Genomic DNA, 19,515 nt, shown 5'->3' with positions numbered 1-19,515 from the left:
TGGTTATTCAGTGCTACCTTACCTCATAAGACAAGCACACCTGGGGCCTGGTTGTACAGGTTTGTAATCCTAGATACTTAGGAGGTTACAGCAGGGGGATTGTTAAATTCAAGGCCTACCAAGCTACGGAATAAGTTCACGGTTAGTGTGGACAACTTAGTAAGAAGGTCTCAAAATATAAAGTATATCTCATCAATAGAATGCCTACCTGAGGGGTTTTTGTTGTTGTTTGTTTGTTTTGTATATGAGTTCACCATTGCTGTCTTCAGACACACCAGAAGAGGGCAACAGTTGTGAGCCACTATGTGGTTTATGGGAACTGAACTCAGGAACTCTGAAAGAGCAGCCAGTGCTCTTAACCTCTGAGCTATCCATCTCTCCAGCCCACTTATCCGAGTTTTAATCTCCACTACCACACACACAAGAAAATTATTAAATTAATAAACAGAAGACAGGCAACAGGCAAACCTAGCAAAAATTCCCCATCCACACAAGTCTTCTTAGCTACCCACAGAGGTGGAAAAATAAAGGCCTAGGAAAGAAGATACCAAAGTTGTTAGAATGCTACTCAGAAATGTATATAGGGGGCTAGAGAGGGAGAGATGACTCAGCGGTTAAGAGCTCTCAGAGAAGATCCAGGTTCAATTCCCACTACTCACTGAGCAGCTCACAAACATCTATAACTCCGGTTTCAGGGGATCCATGCCCTCTGTGGGTATACACACACACACACACACACACACACACACACATACACACACACACATACACACACACACACATGAAAGGGGAGGAGGGAGGAAGAGAGAGAGAGTGAGGGAGGCAGGGAGGGAGGGAGAAAGAAAGAAAGGAAAGAAACAAAGAAACAAAAAAACAAAGAAAAGATAAGTAGGTAGGTAGGTAGGTAGGTAGATAGATAGATAGATAGATAGATAGGAACATAGACCTTAAAAGAAATTAGATTTCAGGCCAGAAAATTATTTTAATTTGAGAAGAATGGACAGTCACCTCATTATTTCCCTACGTCTTGCTCTATTGACTCCTCATTCCTGAGCTGAGGAGGAGGAGGAACAGGCAGAAGGGCTGGCATGGCTTCCACGCGGGAAGGAGTCTCTCGTGTGGCAGGTCGCTTCTGGATCTAGACGAATCCTTTAGAGCTGGGAGCAGGCATGAAATAAAATAATTTATGTGTGGTCTGCTGCCTTCACCACTCCCGTCTCGTCTTCCTCATGGCCACTGGACAGCGCATCACGCCTGCACCCATGGCGACTCCAGGTCACTTTTAAAGAATCTGAAACACATGTGTACAATGAGGAAAGGTGAACTTGGGAGGGGTCAGGTAGGAAAGCAGGGGAGGAAGAGCCTGGGTCTGCAGCCATGACCTTTGCCTTTCTGACTAAGGAACCAGAGCCTAAAAATAGGAGGGGAGGGGAGAGGAGGGCGAGTTTGGGGAAGGAAAGGAAGTTTAAAATGCACCTTTTCTGCTGAGGCGCAGCCTGTACTGTTGTTCATGTTGATATTCTTCATGGAGATGAGCGTGATGCTGTCTTTCTCTCCGTTTGCCGTGGAGCAGCTGGGATGGGAAGGAACCAGGGTTAGAGAGAGGAGGGATGGAGCCCAGGGAGCACAGGGAGGAAGGGGCCGGCGGAGCACTGTGCTGTCTTCATGCTAGAAAACTCTACTTGGGACCATACGGAAATGAGGGGATGAGGATGTGCTCGGAAACCCATGAGACTTGTGTTTAAACCTAGTTTCTTTTTGTTCTTTTTCAAGCTGGGTTGGTGCTTTACCAGTCCAACCAGGTTGGTGGTACATAACTGTAAGCCTAGCACTTGGTAAGAGGTAGGAAGATAGGGGATTCATGGTCATCCTCAGTTACATGGGTTTGAAGGCAGCCTGGGCTCTGTGAGACCCTTCTCTTTTCTTTCTTTTTTTTTTTTTTTTAAGATTTATTTATTTATTATAAATAAGTACATTGTAGCCGTCTTCAGACACCCCAGAAGAGGACATCAGATCTCATTACAGATGGTTGTGAACCACCATGTGGTTGCTGGGATTTGAACTCAGGACCTTCGGAAGAGCAGTCAGTGCTCTTAACCACTGAGCCATCTCTCTAGCCCCTGTGAGACCCTTCTCAACAGAGCAAAACAAGAAGGAGGAGGAGGAGGAGGAGGGAGAAGAAAGGAGGAGGAGGGAGGAGGGAGGAAGGAAGAGGAGGAGAGGAAGAAGAAGAAGGAGAAGAAGGAGGAAGGAAGAAGGAGAAGAAGGAGGAGAATTAGGAGAAGAAGAAGAAGGAGAAGAAGAAGGAGGAGAAGGAGAAGGAGAAGGAGGAGAAGAGGAGAAGAAGAAGGGAAAGAAGAAGGAGAAGAAGAAGGAGAAGAAGAAGAACCCTGTTCTTCCTATCTATAGGTGTTTGACCAACTTGCCATGCTCCAGGTTCCAAGGCATGATTCATGCTTCGGGGAAGAGAAAAAAATCGCTGTTAAGATTTGAAATAAGATCACAACTTGTATGTCATTGTGTGTGGTACATAATAGGTTTCAGTTTTGGTTTCCCAAGACAGGGTTTCTCTGTGTAGCCCTGGCTGTCCTAGAACTCACTCTATAAACCAGGCTGTCCTTGAACTCAGAGATCTGACTGCCTCTGCCTCCCGAGTGCTGGGATTAAAAGCGTGCATCACCACCACACCTGGCTTCAGAGTAGGTTTTCAACAAGTTTCTTCAGCATAGGTTGGGGAGGATAGATCTTATATCGGAATCTGCATTTCCATGAAGAGGCAGCCAGCCAGCAGCCCCAGCTTCAGTGAAGACTGCAGAATTGTGGGGCATGTCTTCAGGTGGTATGAATGGGGGTGGTATGTGATAGGAAACGAGAGAGAGAGAGAGAGAGAGAGAGAGAGAGAGAGCACAGAAAGCAGAGAGAGAGTTGTTTTTCTCTTGAGGTAAAGGGATTTAGAATCAGAAGGTTCTTCTCGTGAGTTTCTAAAAATCTTACCTTTCAGGTAGCCCTGAACTCCCTGGTTTCTGTGGATCTGTAAAATCCCAAGGGCACAGATTAGGGTCATATGCTGTAACTCAGATGTCCAGCTTCCCCTCAGAGCCCACCCAAGCCCTCCCCCCCAACTCATCAAATGCTGCTTCTGTACCATTCCTTCCCTCGGCCCAGCTGCTATCAGCAGGAGCCCCCTGCTCAGGTTCCCGCAGCACAAGGGTCACAGGAACCCAGGACAAGACAATTACCTTCAGACTCCTTGTTCTTCCGACACTTAAATCTTAGACTGACGACACTGACCAGGACGATCACTACAACCACCAGGATGACAATGAAACTGATGACACCTGAGCAGGGGAGAGGTGGGACAGTAAGGATGAGTCTACAGTTCCCAGGCCAGGTAAGTGCCTGCGCGCGCGCACATGTGGTGTGTGTGTGTGTGTGTGTGTGAGTGTGGTGTATGCGCATGCGTGTATGTATGCTCATGTGTGTGTGTGTGTGGTGTGTATGAGTGTATATGTGCTCATGTGTGTGCATGTGTGTACGTGTGTGCCTGTGTGTGTGTGCGCGTGCTCGAGTGCACACTATATATTTGCTCTGAGAGTGTAGTGGATTCTGCTTCTCTTGGAAACACAAGTAATCTATTAGCTGGTCCCCTTAACTAATGCAGACCACTTAGTCCAGCTACGTCCTCCGTAAGAACAGGGAACCCGGGAGAGCCAAGACTTTTTTCCATCATGGCCTAGCTCATCAGCAAGTCCATCCCAGAATGAATGGGTGAGATTTGAACTTGTGTCTTAATCAGAGTCTAAGTCAGTCCCCTCTCATCCATCCTCTCCCATCCTCCCAACCATCTCTCACCAAAGGCAGCCACAGTTAGCACTGATTCTGATGTGGGGGTAGGCAGGGGGTAGGCAGGATTTGTCCAAAGGCTGGCAGTTTCTGGACTGGGAGTAGCATCCAGAGACGCTTCTGAAATAGAGTGGGTGTTGGTGCATCAGTGAAGGGGACTGCAGAGACCTGACAAAGAGAATCAGCTTCTCTCCTGATGCGCTGAGGTAAGAGCTTTCCGAGAGCTAACAGCCCACAGAAAAGGACTCACTCCGGCTACAACCAGAGCCCTGAAGACCGAGGATGCAGATCTCACATCTCTACATGAGTAGCTCGGCCAGGTGCTCACATTACTGTTTTCAGAAGAAAGGTTAAGATGCTTCCCATCACCACGCGGTGCCCAGAAGACAGGGTTAATGCTGCAGAAACAGGGAAACCATACTGGGCAGAGTAGAGCCATCTGTGTTCTGCCAACAGTTGAAGATGGGAGGAAAGAAGATATTGGCCTAAAGGGCCAGGGTGCCAGGCAAGGGACAGAGGTTTCTGGCCCTCTTAAAATTATATTGGGCTGGCTAAATGGCTCAACAGGTAAAGGTACTTGCCACCAAGACTGGTGGCCTGAGTTCAATCCCTGTCACCCACATGATTGAAGGATAGGACCAATGTCACATTTTTCTTCCCTTGCCCTCAGACCTATTTTCTGCCCTATTTCCTTATTTGTACTGACTTCCTGATAAGCCTGGAAGTGTACAATGTGCAAGAACCAAAAGATGATTTGAAAGAAAGGGTTATAGACATGTCTCACCATTCTTTTTGCTGGGAACATACACTGACATACCTCCTCTCCTGCTCCTGCTGCTGCTGCTGCTGCTGCTGCTGCTGCTGCTTTCTGGGACTCCTGTGCCTGCACCAGAAGAAAATGGCCAAGATGGCGGGTCCCATCCCTCCCAACATACTCTGAGAAGGGTCTAGCCTTTCCCCAACCCTTCCCATTTCCCTCCTCCATCTATTCTTTTCTCATTCCCACATTCAGGAGTGTTCAACCTTTACTGTGAGCAGATCCAACTCCCTGTCTCTACTTCTCCCCAATGCATTCTTGTAACTTCCCAAACCAGGGTACCACTGGTGTAGTTTCTAGACTTAAGAGCCTCCACTCCCACACTGAGGGCACCTGACTAAAGGAAGAAGGAACCCATCCAGACATATGCAGGATCCATCCCCTCCTGCCTGCCTGCCTGCCTGCCTGCCTGCCTGCCCTGGGTACTCACCAGGTCCCAGTGTGTGCTTCTGTGGCTGGAATGACATCAAGTTGGGCAAGGAAATGGAATGTTTATCCATGGTGCTTGACCTTGGCGTCACAGGTTGACTGGATATCAAGGAGGCCTGAGATGACTTCTGAAGCATTTCTGTGGATGAGGAAGTACTTATGACCAGCTATAATATGCACAGAGAGGGTTCCTTAGTCCAAAATATCCCCTTTCTGATCTTTGTGTGTGTGTGTGTGATGCTGGTGATTAAATGCAGGATGCCTTTTATGCTAGGCAAGCATAGGACCCTTGAGATACAGCGCCAGCCCTTCCTTGTCGCAGCCTTCAATTCCAGAAGGAGCTATTCTCTGGCTCGCCCTGAGCCTTGCTCTGCTTGGGAAGCATCTTTCCCTCCCTCCACCCCACAGTCTCCCCTTGTTCGTCTCACTCCTTTGCTGGCTCAGCTCTCCAGGCCGCTGCTCATGGGAAGGGCCCCAAAGCTGAAGTCTGAAGAGGCTGACGTCATGGGTGGGTCCCATGACACCCGTTCCTGCTCCCTTGCCCTGGGATCACCAGTGTGAGGCCCCGTTTGCCTGTCCCTTCTGCCACAGGCTCAGCATCCTCCTGCAGAGCCCAGACTGTGGCCACTTTGCAGTCTCAACAGCTGAGTACCTGGGGTAACGGTGCTAAGCTGAAGCCCCGAGATGCCAGGCTCTGAGGGAGATCTGTCTCCTGCAAGGACAGAGGCAGATGGGAGAGCGAATGGGACAGGACTGCTGCTGGACCCCTTTGCCCATCTGAGAAGTCCCAGGGTCAAGTGGGTCTGAGTGGCTGGGGTGGGCATGGGAGGATAAAGGTTGTCTCCTCAGCAGCCACACTCACTCACTTACCTGAGCTGAGAGAAACTGCCTGGGGGCTCAGACTCCCGAAGAGCCCTGAAACACATCATTTGAGGGGCCGCTACCTCTACCCTCCAAACGGTTCTGTGCCTTCTCTGTCTCTGAAGCTAGATTTGCTGTTGTGTGTTGCTTCCCCTTCCCTCCTCTACCTCTGCCAAGTCACCTCTTCCCTCCTGCAGGCGTGTTAGGTTAGGCCAGGCGAGTGAGCCCCGAGATCTGTGGCCCAAGCTCCTGTCACCTGCTTTCAGTGAAACAGACAGACCCGAGCCCCCTCCTCTAATACCCCAGCTCTTACCCTGAGAGGTCTGAGTTGTCGTAGGTTGGGAGCTGTAGCCTGTGAGAGAAAGCAAAAATGCACAGACTATAAGAGAGCATAGTGAGGTAGAGGTAGGCATAGCTCTCTGAGTTTGAGACCAGCCTGGTCTACAGAGTGAGTCCCAGGACAGCCAGAGCTACATAGAGAGACCCTGTCTAAAAAAAAAAAAAAAAAAAAAAAAAAAAAAAAAAAAAAAAAAAGACTTCTGCAGAGCAGAGCCCATGAAGGAAACTCGGCTTTTGGCTGTCTAAAACACCCATGGTGTCTAAAACACCCATGGTAGAAGGCCAGGGGATTCAAGGATAAGAACTTGTCACCATCGCCTCTCAGTTAAGAGTCCCAGAGTCTTCTACTATGTTTTCAGCCCTCAATAGTTATCTCAGCACCCTGGCACAAGTCTAGGGGACAGTTATTCAAAGCAGTGACACATATGATCAAACACGCAGAACTCTGGGTCTCTGGGTCTCTGCACTACTGGCCCATTTGTTTCCTCCTGTGAAAACTGTCATTTTGGCCCCAATCTAAATGAAGGGGAGAAGAAGGTAAATGAAGTTGGGTAGTAGGGCTTATGTTGGCTTAGGCCTGCTTTCACATTCTCCCTCTGCTCCTCCCCCCCCCCCCCCCCCCGCTTCCCCTCCTTCTCCCTCCCCCCCCCCAATTCCCTCCCTAACCGGAGATAGTGGCCTGGCCAGGAAACAAGTTCTGAGGTATGTCCAACAGGAGAGGAAGCGCTGGAAGGAGTGACTGGTTCATTCTCACAGACAGAGGCAAGTTAAAAAATGGCTGTTCTAGTCCAATCCCAGGGAGGAGGAGGGTACAGCAGCTGCTCGGTGGAGCTCTTGTTTGCTGTTTTGTTGGTACACGTGTGTGTTTGTGGGCCTCTGCATAGATATGCATATGCTTTTGTGTGTGCGGGGAGCGGGCGACCTGGAAGGTCAGGTTATGTTTGCTCACTTTCCACAATGAAATCATTCTTGAAACCTATGAACAATGTGAAAGGAAAAACGTAGGGAACAGGATCCGCCCATCTGGAGCCACTCCCTCTACCCTCCACGCAGGCTGGGACTGAAGTGGAGGTGGTAGCTCTGCTCCTACTGTTTCCGTGACTTTTTTTCATTAGGGAAACATCAGATCCAGGCCCCGGAAGGACTGAGGCAGCTGAATTCCTGGGGCCCAACCCAAGCTGTGGCAGCCTCCTGGTCTGTTTGTTTTTCATAAGGCCTTACTGTTCCTCCGAGGAGCCGTCCCCCACTATCCACACGGAGCGGTCCCCACTACCCACACGGAGCTATCCACACGGAACTATCTCCACTATCCACACGGAGCGGTCCCCGCTATCCACACGGAGCGGTCCCCACTACCCACACGGAGCTATCCACACGGAACTATCTCCACTATCCACACGGAGCGGTCCCCACTATCCACACGGAGCTATCCACACGGAGCTATCCACACGGAGTTATCCCCACAGAGCCATCCCACACTATCCACACGGAGCAGTCCCTACTATCCACACGGAGCGATCCACACGGAGCGATCCACACGGAGCGATCCACACGGAGCTATCTCCACTATCCACACGGAGCTATCCACACAGAGCCATCCCACACTATCCACACGGACCTATCTCCACTATCCACACGGAGCGATCCACACTTGGATACTGTGGAACTGTTTGCAAGCCAAAGTTCACCCAACCCTGAGATGTGTTTTTCCAGGTCAAGAGCTTGCACATTCCTGCTCCTTTGTGGTTCCAAAAGGAAGTAAATATTACAGGAACCCCAGGCTAGGAAAAAATCCTTTCTAGAACAGGATAAGCCTGGGCTAACCCTTTCCATCCAAAACCTCTGAAGACAGTTGCTTCCTGTTCAAGCACCACATACATTTCTTATTAGTTCTGGGAGGATGTGAAGTCTGAGTGCACCTGCCTTTCTAAATGTATATAGAAGATGATTTATACATTTTGGAGGAGTTCCCAGGGCACAAGCATCAAGATGTAAAGGCCTGTACTCTCTGCCTCTTACCCCACCCCCAACTTGTCATCTATAAAGATTCTTCTGTGAGCAGAGGAGGGACTTGAGGGATGTGTGCTTCTGTAGGCCCAGAGTCTCTGACCAGGGAACACAGACACCAAAAGAGCAGTGGTCACAAGAATTCCTAACTCTCCTGACCTCTGTTTCCTAATCCCTACCTGCTACATTTCCTTCCAGTCTAACCACGCCCACACCCCTGTTTTCCTCAGCAGCAATTTAGAGTTGAAAAGCATTTGAGGGGCATGTAGCTCAGTGGTGGAGCACTTACCTAGCCTGTGTGAGCTTGTGTGACTTGCTAGGATCAATCCCAACATCACAAGAGAAAAAAGAAAGTGGGGAATTTGAGTTCTGGCTTCACTCACTGCTTGAGCTGGACCTGGATTCTCTGAGAGGCTGAGGTAAGCCTCTGCATAAGCCCTACAATGGGTTCTCAGTATCACACCTTGGGGTAAGGTGGGGGGAGAGCCTCCGAAGTTGTTGAGGAGAAAAGAAAATTCATATAAAAAATTCATATAGCACACAGCCCTGACAACACTTGTCGGTGCTAGACATTTAAATTTTTACCCCATTCTTTTTTTTTTTTTTTTTTGGTTTTTTGAAACAGGGTTTCTCTGTGTAGCCCTGGCTGTCCTGGAGCTCACTCTGTAGACCAGGCTGGCCTCTAACTCAGAAATCCACCTGCCTCTGCCTCCCAGAGTACTGAGATTAAAGGCGTGCGCCACCACTGCCCGGCTACCCCATTCTTTTTTTTTTTAAAGATTTTATTATATATGAATTATTTATTATATACTTTATTTATTATATATAAATACACTGTAGCTGTACACACCAGACACACCAGAAGAAGTCATCAGATGGTTGTGAGCCACCATGTGGTTGCTGGAATTTGAACTTAGGACCTCTGGAAGAGCAGTCAGTGCTCTTAACCACTGAGCCATCTCTCCAGCCCACCCCATTCTTTCGATTTCTCCACATCTAAAGACTGGCTGACTCTCTCCACAGTCAAGCCCCTGTGTTTGGCACGAATTTGCTCTAGACAATTCCTCAGCCATCAAAGAGATGCTAAGAGCTGCTGTGAGCTCCTGGATGAAGAGGTTGGGCCAGCCAGCGTGCCAGCAGGTTAGGCGGAGTCTAGGCCAGCATTAGGAAAGGCTGTGCGTTTGGATGGCCTGCAGAATCCCTCATAAATCCCCCACTAACCTCTGACTCCCCCTGTGGGAGGTGATGGGTAGGAAGGGGCTTCAGCGCTTCTAGAGAAACAGCTCGCAGTGTTTTCTGGAACACAGACCCCTTCTCCTAAGCACTCTGGCCCATCTTCCCAATGCTGGGTACACAGCCTCAGATGTCCTCCACAAAGGACAGGGATGGGGGCAGGGGTGGGGTGCGGTGACAAAGGGAAGTTGCTGCCCTGTGAATCAGTGTCCTGGATTTCTTTCTCATGGTTCCCAGCAATGGCTCCCTAATTAGAGGACTGTGCCTCAGGACCCCACTCATGACTGCCCGTGTCATCTGAGAGGTACAACTCCAGTCAGCTCAACCAGCCCCTGTGCTGTGTATTTTCCTCGGTAACTCTTTGTGTCTAACCAGGAAACCCTCTTGATGTGATTTGAGATTAAAGTCAGTATTTGAAATTCAAAGACTGTAGTTCTTCACAGGTAAGGACAAAACCCAAGGTGCAGACCATTTTGTGCTAGAACTTTCCATAAAGTGACCATGGTGCCCGTATCAGTAGAGAGTATTGACAGGGCAGCCACAGACTTCTGTTTGTATATTCCTTAGATAGACCTTTCAGGTTCTGTCCTTCACCACACCAACCACTCCCACCTCTCTGGGGGCCAGACTCTATAAGGGAGCCCTAGAAAATATCACAACAGCCTAACAGAGCCTGTTTGACCAGGGAGGTGATTCCCATCCTCCAGGCCAGCGGATCCCCTTTATGGAAAGGTTCTGGAATTTCCCTTGGTCAGGAAGAGCTCTGGATGCGACCGCGTGGGGGCAGGGAGGAGGCGGGAGGCCTGCTGGGGGAAACAGGCAAGTGCATCTTACCCTGGAGCAGCAGTAGACCGAGGATCGCTGAACCCAGCCTCATGGCTCCGTTGGTCCCCAGATCAGCTGGGTGTGTAGCAGGCTCCTCGGTGTATTCTCTGTCCATAGTAAAGAGAGAGGGAGTACTGGGGCGAGATGGGGCGGGGGCGGGGGCTGGCTCTCCAGGAGCTTCCTGTCAAAGAATAGAAGGAAACAGATTGGGACTGGCTCCAGGGGCCCCGGTTCAGCACACAGCCCAGATTAGGATGTGAGCCTGGAGCGTGGTTGTGAGGACTCGCTAGGGCCTCTCTGCCTTCTGTGTATAGTGACCAGAGGTGACAGTCTGCCCCCAGCACTACCTTCCTCTCAGCAGGATCCTTCAGGCCCTTCCCCGAGGCACCTGCGTTTCCCCCAGGTCTGCTGTTGGCAGCCCAATTGTCACCAAGGACCCAGCCCTAAGTTCGACCCACCAGCTGCCCACGCTCAGTAGACTGTGAATTCTCCACATTCCTCTCCCCACTCAGGGCTGTCAGTCCAGGCGGTTCTTCCAGCCTTGGTCAGGGAAGCCTTACAAGCAAGCTTCTTCTTCCTAATGGAAAAACAAGAGGTGGGCTGGGCAAAGAGCTCAGTGGGTAAAGAACTAGCCTCATGCATGGATTCTATCCCAACACCCTCAGAAAAGAGGTGGCAGGCCTGTAATCCCATTACAGGGGGAGGCAGAGTCGGGCGAACCCTGGCGCTCATAGGCCCTCTAGCCTAATTGGTGAGCCCCAGGCTCCTGTGAAAGACCCTATCTCCAAACAAACGAACAAACAAGTAGACAGCTCCTGAGGAACAACACTTGAGGGTGACTTCTGACCTTTGTACACACACTTGCACTGCCACATTTGTGTGCTAGTGCACACACACACACACACACAGAGGCATACCCCCTTGCCTCCTTGCCTCTCTAGTCCCCTCAGGTTCGGTGTTTGTTCCCTGTCCTTACTCCACAGCACGGCCCAGACTCCGGACTCTCACTTTCTCACTGCAGGACAGTAGCATTCCTACAGAGAACTCACCACACAGAAAGGCCCAGCACATACTTACTGAAGTCAATCTGAAACCTTTAAGAGTATGAGAAAAAATGAAGGACAGAGATAGCTGATATATACTTCCACTTTGTTTGTTCCTTTGTGCACTTGTTTATGGATTTTCTAGACTGGGTTTTTCTCTGTGGCCCTGACTGTCCTGGAACTCACTCTATAGAGCAAGATGAGCTCTGCTTCCACTCAGATCCTCTGGCCTCTGCCTCCCTGGATTAAAGACTTTCAACATCCTGCCCTCCTGACCTACTGGCTGGTTTTTAGGCAGGACCTGGTAGAATGCAGGCTTCTCTAAAACTCACTATGGACATAATGCAGTCTGTGAGTTCCTAACCGGCCTCTTCATTGCACAAGCTGAGATTACATGTGTCTGTCACAATACCTGGCTTGCTGCCTTCCTTTCTTCCTTCCCTTCTTCCTTTCTTTCTTTTTTTCTTTCTTTTTTCTTTCTCTTTCTTTTTTGTCTTTTTTTTTTTTTTTTTGACAGGTCCTCTCTGTGTAGCCCTGGCTGTCCTAGAACTCACTCTGTAGACCAGGCTGGCCTCGAACTCAGTGATCCCACTGCCTCTGCCCTCCTGAGCATTTGGATCAAAAGTACGCATCACCACGCCTGGCTCTTAAGGTTTTCTTTTTAGGGCTTTTTGTTTGTTTTCTGCTGTTCGTTGTTTTGTTTTGTTGTTGTTGTCATCGTTTTGTTTAGAGAAACAGGGTTTCTCTATTGTGCAACTCTAACTACCCTGGAACTCAATATGTAGGGATCAACTTACAGATATCTGCCGGCCTCTGCCTTCCATGTGCATTTTAGGGCCTGGAAAGATGACTCCGAGGCTAAGAGCACTGATTTTTCTTGCAGAAGGCCTAGAGTCAATTCTCAGCACTCACATGGCAGCTTACAACCATCTCTAACTCCAGTTCTGGGCCTCTGATGGCCTCTTCTAGCCCTCCGGACACCAGGCGCACATATGAAACATAGACATGCTAGCAGGCAAACACCCATCACATAAAATTAAATCTAAGGAGACGAGTGGGATTGTAGTACATGATGCAAAATTCACAAAGAATCAATGAAAGGTTTTTAAAAATGAAAATCAAATTTAAAAATAAAGATTTTATTTTTATTGATGTGTGTCTGTATAAGTGTATGCCACATGTATATGGGTGTCTAGTAAAGGGTGGAGTTACAGGTAATTTGAGAGTCACCTGATGTGAACCAAACTCAGAACCTCTGGAAGGGCAGCAAGTGCTCTTGACAGATGAGCCTTTTCTCAAATCTCTGCTTTTTGTTTTGTTTGTTGTTTAAATTTTACTTTTATCCTCTCAAAGATGTATTTGTATTTGTAATGTTATAGGTGTTTTGCCTGAGTGTATAGTCTGTGTACCACATGCATGCAGTGTACATGCAGGCCAGAAGAGGGCGTCGGAGGCCAGCTGGCATGTAGCTGCTGGGCACGGATCATGGATCCTTTGGAAGAGGTGCAAGTGCTTTTAACTGCTGAGCCATCGCTCAAAACCCTGGGTGTGGGTTTCTTTCTTTCTGTTTGAGAATTGCACACATGAGTTTGAGCTGTGTTTCCAACATTCCCATCCCTTCCTCTCCCTCCCAACTCCTCAAATTCTTGCCCTCTTTTCTAATTGTTATTGTTACTTTATCTATAGTTGTGGGTCTGTTCGTTTTATTTGATGGTTGTTTTGAGACAGACACTTACCTCGTAGCCCAGGATGGCTTCAAACTCCCTGTCTTTTTTATTGTTCCTTTCATTTGACAATGTTAGGAACAGGTAGACTGGGGGATAGCTCAGGGGGGTTCTGGGTTTGAAACCCCAGAACCCATATAAAGCCGGGCATGGTTGTATCCTCCTTGTGCTCCTAGGCGAGATGGGAGGCAGAGGCAGGAGCATCCCCAGGAACGTTCATTCAGCTAGCCTGGCGCATGCAGCCGCCAACAATGGAGATGACCTCCAACAAAGTGGGAAGTGAAATGGACACCTGAGATTGTCCTCTGTCTCCACACACATGCCAGGTCACACTCACATGCATGAACATATACACACGTGTCATGTACACACAGATACACAAGGAAAACATGTTAGTAACAGGTTAAAAAAAATAAAAAGCACTTGTATAGGGCTTAAGGAGGAAAGGGGGGCTATTCCAGTCTCGGGAGCTGAAGAACACATTCCAGTAAGGGGTGACACCCAAAACTAGTAAGACCAGGTGAGTAATTGAGGCTTCGATAGCAAGGAAAGAGAGGCAGTTGTAACATTGAGTGCAAACTTGGAAAGTCATGGAGAGGCCTGGGGCGTACTTTGGTTCCAGAAAGTCCTCGAAACTGTTGACTTGGGGAAGAGTCTGGATCTGCACTGGCTAAGATCCAAGAGGACCACAGTGGGAGGCAGCAGATCGCTAGAACCTTCGATTACATGGGGAATGATCAATAGGAGACTCTGTGGCCCACCAGCTAGAGGCCTCAGGTGGTTGGAGAATCAGGTCAATAGTCTTGGAGTCCGTGGAGGTGACAGGGCACAGGCAGCTTGACTGAGAGACAAGAACAGCCAAAAAGCTGTTAATACTTATTTTTTCAACTCAGTAGGTGAGGGGGGCTTCTGCAAATCCACCGGACTCCTCGTGAATAAAGAGGGGCAGGTGTACACCCAGGGCAGGATGAAGAATGGCTGGCTATAGGCAGCTAATTGAGACCAAAAATTATCTTGGGAAAAATTGGCCAGGAAAAGTAGTGCAAACCTGTAATTGCCGTACTCATGAGACCGAGGCAGCAGACGATTGAGTTTGAGGCTAACCTCAAGCTACACAATGAAACTCTCTTAAACAAAATACAGGGAACTGATCACGTGGTCTGTGTCTTCCATCCTAGCACTCAGAGGTTGGGAGCAGGCAGATTGGGAGGGTAAGGTCATTGTTAGCTACATACTGAGTTTAAGACCAACCTAATCTACATGAAACCCCATCTCAAAAACAAATTAGTTAATTTAAGATCCCAGAGTGGAGTCAGGCATAGTGGTACACACCTGTAATCCCAGCAGTTGGGAGGCAGAGGCAGTGTGATTTCTGAGTTTGATGCCAGCCTGGTCTACAAAGCAAGTTCCAGGACAGCCAGAGCCAGGGCTATATAGAGAAACCCTGTCTCAAACAACAAAACAAACAAACAAACAAAAAAACCCAAAGCCAAACATCCAAGAGAGAAAACAATGCCTTGCAGAGGGATATAAATTAGAGTTCTATAGGAGATAAGGAAGTGAGGATTTCACAGATATATTAGATATTTTAAAACTTAAGTATTAGTTGGGCGGTGGTGGCGCATGCCTGTAATCCCAGCACTTGGGAGGCAGAGGTAGGTGGATTTCTGAGTTTGAGGCCAGCTTGGTCTACAGAGTGAGTTCCAGGACAGGGCTACACAGAGAAACCCTGTCTTGAAAAAACCAAATCCAAAAAAACAAAACAAAAAACCCAAAAACCCCAAACAAACAAGCAAAAAAACTTATGTATTATGGGTGTATACTCTGTGTGTGTGTGTGTGTGTGTGTGAGTGTGTGTAGGTCAGAGGACAATTTGCATGAGTCTTTCTTCCACCATATAGATCCCGGAGACCAAACTCCAGTCTTGCAACAAGAGCCTGTACCAGATAAGCCATGTCGTCAGCCTGGAATTTCCACTTGACTGGGAACATGTAGGTCCTTGTTTTCAGCATAGAGACAGGACAAATCTTTACAGAATCCTTTTTAGAATTTGTGTACCGTGTTTTGTGGCTTATACCAGAAAAAGCTTCCACCTACCCAACTACCTCCACCTCCTTACTCATACAAACAAACAAATAAACAAACAAAAGGCCTGAAGTGATAGACATACCAGCTATCCCCAGTTGATGTTTATGCATCTGTACAATGCATTAAAACATGACGCTGGCTGGACACTGTGGCCTGGACCTGTAATCTCAGCACTGTGGAAGCAAGGCAGGAGGATCATGAGTTCCAGGTTAGCAAAGACCCTATCTAAAAGGAGAGGGAGGGGACGGCTACACTGTGTCGCATAGCTATACACAATGCCTATGTGTCAATTTAAAATAGGTCTGGAGCCGAGCGATGGTGGCGCACACCTGTAATCCCAGCACTCTGGGAGGCAGAGGCAGGCAGATTTCTGAGTTCGAGGCCAGCCTGGTCTACAGAGTGAGTTTCAGGACAGCCAGGGCTACACAGTGAAACCCTGTCTCAAAAAAACAAAAACAAAAATAGGGTCTGGAACCAGGGGGTGATGGCATATGCCTTTAATGCCAACACTTGGGAGGCAGAGGCAGGTGGATGTCTGTAAGTTCAATGACAACCTGGTCTATGGAGCAAGTTCCAGGACAGCTAGAGCTACACAGAGAATCCCTGTCTGAAAAACAAACAAACAAACAAAAACCCTGAACAAACAAAGAATAGTGACTAGAGAGATAAATCAGGGATTTTGAGCTGAGGACACAGACTCTATTCCCAGCACCCATGTGGTGGCTCATAACCACCACAGCTCAGTTCTGGGAACCTGATGCTCCATGATCTCCTCAGGCACCAAACAGGCATGTAGTTCACAGACTACTGTAGTTCGCAATAAGGTGAAATACTTACATGCATAAAAATGAATAAATCTAAATACAATGAAACTCTACATGATGCATTATGTGAAAATACATAGATTAAGTAAAAATAGATGGCTTTGTGGGCAGTGGTGGCTCACATCTTTAATCCCAGCATTAGGGAAGCTGAGGCAGGTGGATGTCTGTGAGTTTGAGGCCAGCCTGGTCTACAGAGCAAGTTCCAGGACATCCAGAGCTACATAAATAAATCCTGTCAATAATAATAACAACTACAATAAAATAACAATAATAACAGTAATGATAAATAGATGGCTTAGTAAGTAAAAGTACTTACTTTACTATGCAAGCTTGGAGACCTGAGTTTAATTCTCAGAATTAACATAGTGGAAAGAAAGAACCAACTCTGGGAGGCAGAGGCAGGTGGATTTCTGAGTTCAAGGCCAGCCTGGTCTACAGAGTGAGTTCCAGGACAGCCAGGGCTACACAGGGAGACCCTGTCTCGGAAAAAACCAAATCCAATAAACAAAAAACAAAACAAAACAAGAACCAACTTCACAAAGTTGTCAGCTGACTTGACACAGTGCCTCCATGCACACCGTACATACACATACACACTTTCACGATGATACATCAAATGTTTAAAATTTAAAATAAGAATAAATTAGAAAACTAGTTTAGTTCTTAAATTTCAGAAATAGATGTGGTAAGGCAAAAATGGATGGACAGAGCTGTTGAGCTATAGAGATTGAGAGGGATTATATTCAATATATTCTGTAGAGTATGTGATCTACACTCTGTAGTGCTTGAGCTATTAAGTATAACAAGGAAAGACCTTAGCTTCCAGAAATGGGAGGGAGTAGGAGGGGGAACAAGTCACAGGGAGGGAGTAGGTGTCTAGAATCTTCCCTGAGAGGAAGTGGGCAGGGCAACCTGGGCTGCCTGGAGGATCAAGGTGCTCTCAGAGTGGAAGGCTGGCCCACGGTAGCCTAGATGTTCCCGGAACTCCAATCGTGGGAAAGAACAGTGAGGGTGTGTGCAGAGGGTGTGTGCAGAGGGTGTGTGCCCAGGAGCCCACAGACGTGGCAGCTCCGGGTAGGGACTGAACCGGGGCAGTGAGCTCTCTTCCTTTGCTGGTATCCAGTCCCAAGAGAACTCAGCGCCAGCCCTGGACAATGCACCAGGTAGACTCTTTGTTCACTCCCTCCTGACTTGCTGGGGGCTCCACACCTTTCCCAAACCAAGCTTCCTTCTCTCTTTGTACACCAGAGCTGCCTCTGGCCCCAGCGGGGAGTCCCACGACAATCCCCACCCACTCACACACCAGGCTGGCCCTGCACGGGAAGCAGTATTGAAATGGGACCTGGGCACGCTATGGCTGAGGAGCTAAAGGAAGTTTAGCCTTGTCAACCTCTCTTTGGTGCCCGCTGCCTTCCAGAGGACCAAGCTGAGTGCTCGGAGTTAGAGAGGCCCCCAGCTCCCAGGGTCCTACAGAATGGCAGCTGGAGGAGGGAGGCTACCTCACTGGCTGAGCTTACCCCCTTCGCTGAGATCCCTTCATCCCTACTCGACATCTAGCAGGGCAGGGACATGCTCATATCATGAGTTATGCCCTCAGCTTTCAGTAGAAAAACCCAGAGATCCTGGCAAGGGTAGACTGGTGCAGAATTCTCTTAACCCATCCCTCCCTATTTAGGTCCTTAGAACGTGGCCCCAGGATCTGGGGGGAATGGGGTATGCTTACACTTAGAGGATGACGTTTGGGCATGCACACCACCTCATACCAAGGTTCTGGGGTCCATGTCCCCCTTCCTAAACCTTTCCAGTGACTTAGAGTAGGGGACCCTCTGGGACCAGACAATGACCCCCTTTTCCAAAACACCTCAGAGCAGCTACTGCCCCTCGCCCACTGTCTTGCGTGGTGGGCGGCAGCCGGGAGACTACTCAGTGGAACACAGGATCTGTTTGTGACTCTTGGGGGTTTTTTTGTTTTTTGTTTTTTCAAGACAGGGTTTCTCTGTGTAGCCCTGGCTGTCCTGGAACTCATTCTGTAGACCAGGCTGGCCTCGAACTCAGAAATCTGCCTGCCTCTGCCTCCCAGAGTGCTGGGATTACAGGCGTGCGCCACCACCACCCGGCTCTGTTTGTGACTCTTGCTGGAGACCTGGGAAGGGGGAGCTGAGAATGAGAAAAGACTCTGGGGAAAAACTGTTTTATTCCAGATAATAAAGCTCCTCCCTTTGCCTTTCCTGAGTGTTTTTTTTTTTTTTTGGATTTATTTTTTTCCGAGACAGGGTTTCTCTGTATAGCCCTGGCTGTCCTGGAACTCACTCGGTAGACCAGGCCACCACCAGGCTTCCTGAGTGATTTTTAACTCCTTATCTCCCGGGTTGGCTTGTATTTCTGTTAGTGTCTCCATCTTCATTTCTGTCTGTTTTTACTGCTCTTCCTCCCGCCCCCACAGCTCCCAGTGTCTTTGTCTCTCAGTTGATTCTCAGGAGTGTGTTGAACCTTCCTCTCTCTCTCTCTTCCCTCTCTCTATCACTGTCTCTCAGATCCCTCCCTCTCCTTGGGGTCTTCTTTCCATGTTCCTGCCCATGTCAACGCTCTCTCACCTCTCTCCCCGCAGGATGGCTACTACCCTCGGCCTTCTCCACTTGTGAACGGGTCGTTGGATCAGGAGCCTCAGAGGCAGCTCTCAGATATGCCCCCTCGGGGTGGCGACGACGGGCTGCCACTGCTTGCCGCCATCATCGTGGCCTATGTCCTGCTGGCGATCTGCATTGTGCTGATGGTTCACTTTGGGCCTGCGCTGCACCAGGGCCGGGCTTCTCTCCTCACAGAGCCACCGGCCCTAAAGCCAGAGAACGGCATTTACCTCATCCACTGGCGGCTGCTAAGCCTACAGGACAGTCACAGAGAAAGCCAGCGGGGACTTCTTATTCCTCATTCTGGCCCTGCCCTAGATGGACATAGGCCCAGCATCGATGAAGTCACGTATCTGTAGGAGGGTGAGTTGGACTTAGCCTGGCTGGTCTCAGAACAAGAAACAGGACTGGGGAGTGAACTTGATGGAGCCAGGGTGTCAGAGCTACAGACTGCCTCTGGACTCATCGGGAGCTGGCCCCGTACTTAACAAGAAAGCTCCATGGTAACAAGAAAAGCCACTTGAGGATCTCGCCTAGTCAGTGCATGGTGCCAAGGCCACCCTTACAAGGTTTCCCTTCAGCGACCTCCAGAACCTTCTCAGAGTGCCGTTCCCTTCTTGCACCTCTGATCTCCATCCCTCGTGAAGATTCCATCCCTGAGCAGGAGTGTCAGAGGTCTACAGAGAAGGCCCCGCATTCACACACTGCTGATCCAGAGAGAGCTAAGGGGAGGAACCTGGGGTGTCTTCTATGAGTCACAGGGTGCTTGGGAAAGGAAGCAACTCTATCGCCTTTCTGCCTTTGGAGGGCACCTTCAGCTGCTAGGCCTTGGTAATAATTTCCAAAGCCCCGGGA

The 19,515-nt window shown here is 48.9% G+C and overlaps 2 protein-coding genes across 5 annotated transcripts; one reads left to right on the top strand and one right to left on the bottom strand.

The window, feature by feature from the left end:
• Positions 1-715: 715 nt before the first annotated feature.
• On the bottom strand, positions 716-10,497 carry Ecscr (endothelial cell surface expressed chemotaxis and apoptosis regulator). Of its 4 annotated transcripts, XM_052155908.1 has the most exons (11): positions 10,364-10,497; positions 6,264-6,302; positions 5,960-6,004; positions 5,742-5,801; positions 5,091-5,228; positions 4,661-4,726; positions 3,853-3,963; positions 3,240-3,338; positions 2,995-3,031; positions 1,477-1,573; positions 725-1,291 (listed from the first exon to the last, which is right to left on the bottom strand). In XM_052155908.1, the coding sequence occupies exons 1-11, from the start codon at positions 10,467-10,469 to the stop codon at positions 1,283-1,285; spliced, it is 807 nt and encodes a 268-aa protein (XP_052011868.1). In that variant the 5' UTR covers positions 10,470-10,497; the 3' UTR covers positions 725-1,282. The 4 variants fall into 4 exon arrangements, with proteins under 4 accessions (XP_052011870.1, XP_052011869.1, XP_052011871.1 ...); XM_052155910.1 differs by lacking the exon at positions 5,742-5,801 and having other exon boundaries at positions 716-1,291; XM_052155909.1 differs by lacking the exon at positions 5,960-6,004 and having other exon boundaries at positions 720-1,291.
• Positions 10,498-17,187: 6,690 nt separating this feature from the next.
• Smim33 (small integral membrane protein 33) lies at positions 17,188-19,085 on the top strand. The gene is made up of 2 exons (XM_052201362.1): positions 17,188-17,196; positions 18,642-19,085. The coding sequence occupies exons 1-2, from the start codon at positions 17,188-17,190 to the stop codon at positions 19,017-19,019; spliced, it is 387 nt and encodes a 128-aa protein (XP_052057322.1). The 3' UTR covers positions 19,020-19,085.
• Positions 19,086-19,515: the final 430 nt, after the last annotated feature.

This window comes from Apodemus sylvaticus, chromosome 13 (assembly GCF_947179515.1).
Source record: "Apodemus sylvaticus chromosome 13, mApoSyl1.1, whole genome shotgun sequence".
NCBI lineage: Eukaryota > Metazoa > Chordata > Mammalia > Rodentia > Muridae > Apodemus > Apodemus sylvaticus.
The sequence above is the reverse complement of the archived record's forward strand: the minus strand, read 5'-3'. Positions and strand labels throughout refer to the sequence as shown.

What these genes read in the sequence shown, in the direction of transcription:
- Ecscr (XM_052155908.1), bottom strand. Translation starts at nt 10,469, where the DNA reads ATGGACAGAGAATACACCGAGGAGCCTGCTACACACCCAGCTGATCTG. An exon ending in GCTTAGCACCGTTACCCCAG is followed by an intron (nt 5,229 to 5,741) that starts GTACTCAGCTGT and finishes CCTCATCCACAG; the next exon opens with AAATGCTTCAGAAGTCATCT. An exon ending in GAAGCACACACTGGGACCTG is followed by an intron (nt 4,727 to 5,090) that starts GTGAGTACCCAG and finishes CTTCTGGTGCAG; the next exon opens with GCACAGGAGTCCCAGAAAGC.